Genomic DNA, 5,773 nt, shown 5'->3' with positions numbered 1-5,773 from the left:
ATTACTTCCTTCAAATTCTTTGAAAATGAGCATCGGACAAAATGGGCGAGTAAGAAGAATTTTAGTGAAAACAACATTTTTGTAATTTGTTAAACTGTCAAGATCACATAGCTATCCTCTTTGTTAACCCATTGTTGCTTCTTACACCACAAAAAGTAGAGTTTCACAACATAAATTGAAAGATTGTAATTTCAAGGGAGTTCCATGAATAAAAGTAAAAATAATTGAACTTTAATCATATTCCAAAGAAACAATATAACATTGAGAGATTTGTGGAAAAATGGAAGAAAGTCGAAACAACGCTGCCATAGAGATAGGCTCAAAAATAGGGTAAAAAACCGGGTGTAAATCACAAATAATTGTAACCATAACACCCTATGATCTGACAGTTTCGGTTTGAGCTAAAATTCGTGTACCCTTTTTCTATTATTTTTAAAGGTTGAATCCCAACCTCGAGAGCTTCCACCGTCCCGCCCCTTGAGCTTTGTGAGGGAAGTAAATAGAGGGATGTGCTCCAATAGGTCATGGAACAAGAGCTGCATGTACACTGTGCCTACAATAAATCTAATTTCATGTATCAGGAATCGAACCCCACACTGCTGCTGCCAGCAAGATTTGAGATAACCTCACTCCTATCCTTTGCATCACTAGACTATGCCTCAGGAGCCCTGTTTTCTATTATTTTTAAATGCAGGGAATCTAGTTCGTGGCATATTTTACTTCCTATAAATTCTTTGAAAATGGGCGAGTAAGAACTACCCTCTAAATAAACCCTTTGCTACTCCTTCCACCAGCAAAAAAAGGTGGAGTTTCACAACATAAATTGATTTAGTAAAAGAAATGAGAAATAGCAAGGCAATGACAGGCACTAGAGAAATTCACGAGGAAAGCCAAGAAATTGGCCTCAAAATGTCTCCAGCAAAGTGATCATATTAACCAGGTATAATTAAGTTTTTGCCTTATCCCGTTTTCCGAAGAAAATTGGAGTTTTAATGCTTTAAAAAATATGTTTCGTTCTGTAGTATATGCTTGAAACTAGTGTGTATCCGAGAGAGACCGAATCCTTGAAAGAGCTACGTAATAAAACTGAAACACACAGTAGCTGGTAAAATTCAATCCATTTCAGTTTTGTTATTTCATTTTTTTGTTTTCAGTCAAGATTCAATTTGAATTTTGATAAATGTTAAATTATACAGGATCAACAAGACTAGTTCAAGTGATGTAGGGCAGTTCTTGAAAATGATTCTCAAACTCATCAATGCCAAGAACACAATGCAGATTGGTATTCAAAGCGGTTATGTTCTTTCTACTGCACTGGCTATTCCTAACGATGGAAAGGTAAGAGTTTCAGTAGCTAGAATGATTATTTCATCTGTCTTGGATGGTCAAATGAATAACGTCTAAACAGCTCTTTTCTTGAATTTCATCATATTCTAGCATTGATTATGGCCTCGGAAATTATCAACTCTATTTTCCAATAATCGAAAAGGCTGGCATGGCTCACAAAATTGACTATCGTTGGGTTTTTTGATACTCAATAAATCCCGTACTATGATGTTAACATAGGTTAATTTTATTTCATAAGTACAGGCAGATGAATGAAATAAGTCCAACAACCAAGTCCATGAGTTACACCCGACCTAATTGTATTCCCTCTTAGAAGGCTTGAATCTTGGTCCGTTTACCTCTTTAAATGTTCAACTTAAAGCCTAACTCTAGAGTATATATATGGCTATAACCCTAACCACTTTTTAATGATATTTTGTATGGTTTTGAGAGAAAAATTAAGGAATTCCGGCTGCCCCCTTTGTGTGTGAAAAGTAACATCTAGAAGTGTCCAAAACACTTGTTTAACATTTGCAATTGGTGGTTCCTTCATAATATACCTTTGTGGTGTCTTCTTCTAACTTTTGTAACCACAAATCATCATCTTTTCTTGTCCTACGTGGATAAGATTAAATAGCAACCGAGGTGAATCAATTGGTTGTGGTTTGGAGCCGATTGGACTGGTTGTTAGTTGAGAAAGATGCGTTGAACTGAGCCCGAAAATCACTGAATTGAAGATCTTTCAAGAAAGCTTTCGCAACAACTACAACAGAAGTCCGATATCTCTTGTTACCGAAGATGTAAGTATATACAACTGGATTTCATACATTTTAATTGTTTTTATATTTTCAATATATTATAAATATACAATAATTACTTTGACAAAATTATTACAGGAAAAATATCACGGGGCATTTGACCTCATTTACCTGGATGTCCACAAGACAATTTGTTCAGCATATCACACGACATTGATTGACTTAGTCAGAATAGGGGGAGTCATTGTGTATGACAAAACTCTCCTCAGCGACACTTTAGGGACGCTGCGGATTGTATCAGATGAAGATGCTAGTGGAACTAGGTATTATGGGGATCCAGTGTTATTGTTTAACGAGAAAGTGGCTTCTGATCCAAGAGTGGAGATTTGCCAGGTTCCGGTGGGCATTGGCGTCACTCTTTGCCGCCGTATAAGATTATCAGCTAAGGAAGAAATAAAATGTTCGACTGGTTGCAGCAGCATTATTTCTATCAAATTCCGCCATTTATTTTACTTCACATTTCACGCAGCATATGGTTCTTGTTATGGTTTTGGGTTACAGTGTCTATTAATTGTAGTGTGTGTCTATGTTTCTGTTTGACTATTGGTCCTGCAAATTCAAGTAGAATGTTTATTGCACGATTCTTGTTACAATGTCTATTATTCGCAGTGTGTATAAAGCTTTCACATTTTTGGGGAAGACATTTCAAAATAAAATACAGTAATAAATAAAACATTTTCCATTCGTTATGTTTCTAAGACAACTCAAATTATAGCCGCGGTATAAATTATTTTTGCAAATGCTTATACTTACAACAACAAAAACTATAACCTTTCAAAGTGTGTGCCTGTGGGTTGAAATAAAATGGTAACCTTTCAAAATGAATGTCGCTCTACTTGGCTTCAATTGAAGAAAAATAAATTTCATTTCTTACAATAAAAATAATATTTATACTTTGCCAAAAGGATAATAAGATTACAGTCCTATTTTCTGCTACAAAGAAGGGGGCGATGGAATACAAGATTAAGATGGTGAAAATTGTTGATATATTATTATACATAATTTTAAATGAAGAGTAATTTACATAACGAGTATGTGCCTGTGGGTTGAAATACCTTTCAAAATGAATGTCGCTCTACTTGGCTTCAATTGAAGAAAAATAAATTTCATTTCTTACAATAAAAATAATATTTATACTTTGCCAAAAAGATAATAAGATCACAGACCTATTTTTCTGCTACAAAGAAGGGGGCGATGGAATACAAGATTTAGACGGTGAAATTTGTTGATATATATATATATATATAACTGAGCTTGTCTTGAAATCTTGTCTCTTATTTTAGAATACAAGTGACCCCGCATTATTATTCAATATAAAAATGAACTACATTCTAAGTGATGGCAAATTTTTCTTAATTTCTGTTATTATTACAAAGTGTATTTGAAAATGGTGTTAAGTATCAACATAAATGGTAATAGATCAACAGAAAGCATTATATGTTGTTTTTCATGTATATCCTTTGAAAGTTAATAATTCGATCCTAATATCATCTGGAGGGGTGAATACATGGGATTTGTTGACGGAGAAAATCATTCACAGGATTAAAAACTTTGGAACCAAGCTAGTAACCTTCACTATAGACAATAATAACTTACAGTATAATCCAATCTAGAAAACTCACTAGACTCGCTGATATAATTCTTGTAATCTCCAAGGCACATTGAAATGTGCTTCACACTAGACTCGCTGATATAATTCATGCAATCTCCAATGCATACTGAAATGTGCTTTACTTACACATGCTCCCTATCTTTTGAAATTATCCATATTATATGGATCACCAAGAACACCTTATTCTTGTACTCTTCATGTGTTTTAGGTCCAACTTCCCTCAATCTTTAGCACCCTCTGAAAACTATTAAGAAAGAACATTCCTAATTATGTTTAGGAAGTGGGTGTTTTGGATTCTATGATTTTGATGTTTTTCCTAACTTGTGGTTGATTGATTTCAAGATGTAGAATTGTTATTTGATCTTCAAAGAATGTTATGAAAGTAGAAAATAATAATCAACCAATGCTTTTCACGACGCTTGGGTATTTATAGTAGAGATATATTGGGGTAGTATAGGATGGATAGAGCTCTTGAAAATCGCAAACTAAGGTTTTTTTGAAAACACCAATGTTCTAGCTCCAGGCGAGTGACAGGTGTGTTGCTCGAGTATGACGGTTAGTGATTTAATGTATTAATATGGTAATTTTTTATTGCCTTATAAATTACCAACCGTCACAAGTACGTTACATAGGGTGACTGCATATAACATTATTCAGAAATAAATTATCTTCATTTGAATTAAAATTTTGAAGATTCAGTTTAACAGATTGATATGGTCTCACTTCATTGTTACAGCCTTACAAGTTTCTTTGTTTCTCTCTTATCTTTAAAACATTTACTTACATATGCTTTATTATTATGATTTTGCTTTAATCTCATGATAATAGTCTTTTTAGATGTTTGTTGAAATTACTTAGAATTTAATAATTCTTTGTCATTCATACTTCTTATTTTTATGTTAACTTCTTGTGAATCAATATAAAATTAGAGTCTATTTGATCGGTATTTTCATTATTTTGTTACACTATCTCTCAAAGTCAACATTATCCAATTTTGTACATAAATCGCTCAAATGCATATTCAATTTTGTTTGAAATAGGTACAGTGAGAAAATGATCGAAAAAAAAAAAAATGACCCATTTGTCATTGCATTGTAATTTTGTTTGCCGAATCTTCACTTATAATTTGTATTGCAAGTTGAAATTTAACATTTTGTATTTTTCTCTTCAAATTTTGGGACTTAATTGTTTGTCTATATTAGTTTCTTCATAATTATATTAAAATTCTTTGTAAGAATGTTTAAAATATAGGGACCCATATTTGAAGTTGACAGTAGGGAGAGCCTAAAGACAAACAAAAGATGCCCATCATCAAGAATTGGAACAACACCTGGAAGTAGTACTAATAAAGGTGAGATGAAGATGGGAATCAAGCTGCCTAAGATTATTTTTCCCTATTTCAATGGAAAGGGACCTACAGAATTGTTGAGGAAGGCGCATAAATATTTTCGTATCCACCAACTCCTTGATGATGTAAGGATCAATATTGTAGAGATGATTTAAAAGGGAGAGCAGATGTGTGGTTTCATGGCTTCACCAATTGTCATCCTAATGATGATTGGGGTTTATCTTCTAGTGAGATATGTAGGAGGTTTGCTGGGGTTACAGCAGAATAATCATAGAAATATTCAGCAAGATAAGACAAAGAGGAACAGTGGTTGAATACCAAGAGCTATTTGAGGATCATAAATCTCAAGTTATGCTATCTTTATCTCACCTTTCTAGGTCATGTTACATCTCTGTATTCATCAGTGGGTTGAAGGAAGATATTAGATCCATGGTTAAAATTGTTAGGCCAACTTCTATCTCCCAAGCATTTGAGGTAGCCCTCTTGCAAGAAAACACCATCATAGCTTTGAACAAGTCCTCCAAAAATCAAATCAAACTCCCTTCCAACCCAGATTGCCCAAACTACCTCAAAAAGCCATTAAAAATACTCCCAAATATCTACCCGACACCAGTAATGATCAAGGCCAAAAAACCCAAATCCATCCATTAAAATTCAAGACAATTATCC

At 33.7% G+C, this 5,773-nt stretch overlaps 1 protein-coding gene across 1 annotated transcript; it reads left to right on the top strand.

Moving 5' to 3' along the window:
* Positions 1 to 1,025: 1,025 nt before the first annotated feature.
* On the top strand, positions 1,026 to 2,684 carry LOC111392356 (caffeoyl-CoA O-methyltransferase-like). The gene is made up of 3 exons (XM_023017691.1): positions 1,026 to 1,105; positions 1,197 to 1,338; positions 2,223 to 2,684. The coding sequence occupies exons 1-3, from the start codon at positions 1,026 to 1,028 to the stop codon at positions 2,682 to 2,684; spliced, it is 684 nt and encodes a 227-aa protein (XP_022873459.1).
* Positions 2,685 to 5,773: the final 3,089 nt, after the last annotated feature.

This window comes from Olea europaea, unplaced genomic scaffold (assembly GCF_002742605.1).
Source record: "Olea europaea var. sylvestris unplaced genomic scaffold, O_europaea_v1 scaffold922, whole genome shotgun sequence".
In the NCBI taxonomy this organism is placed as follows: domain Eukaryota; kingdom Viridiplantae; phylum Streptophyta; class Magnoliopsida; order Lamiales; family Oleaceae; genus Olea; species Olea europaea.
Note: the sequence above shows the minus strand (reverse complement) of the source record. Positions and strands in the feature narration are given on the sequence as shown.

Excerpts from the sequence above, each read along its gene's own strand:
- LOC111392356 (XM_023017691.1), top strand. The coding sequence starts at position 1,026 with ATGCTTGAAACTAGTGTGTATCCGAGAGAGACCGAATCCTTGAAAGAG. Across the intron at positions 1,106-1,196 it reads ACTGAAACACACAGTAGCTG|GATCAACAAGACTAGTTCAA; the intron begins GTAAAATTCAAT and ends TAAATTATACAG. Across the intron at positions 1,339-2,222 it reads CTATTCCTAACGATGGAAAG|GAAAAATATCACGGGGCATT; the intron begins GTAAGAGTTTCA and ends AAATTATTACAG.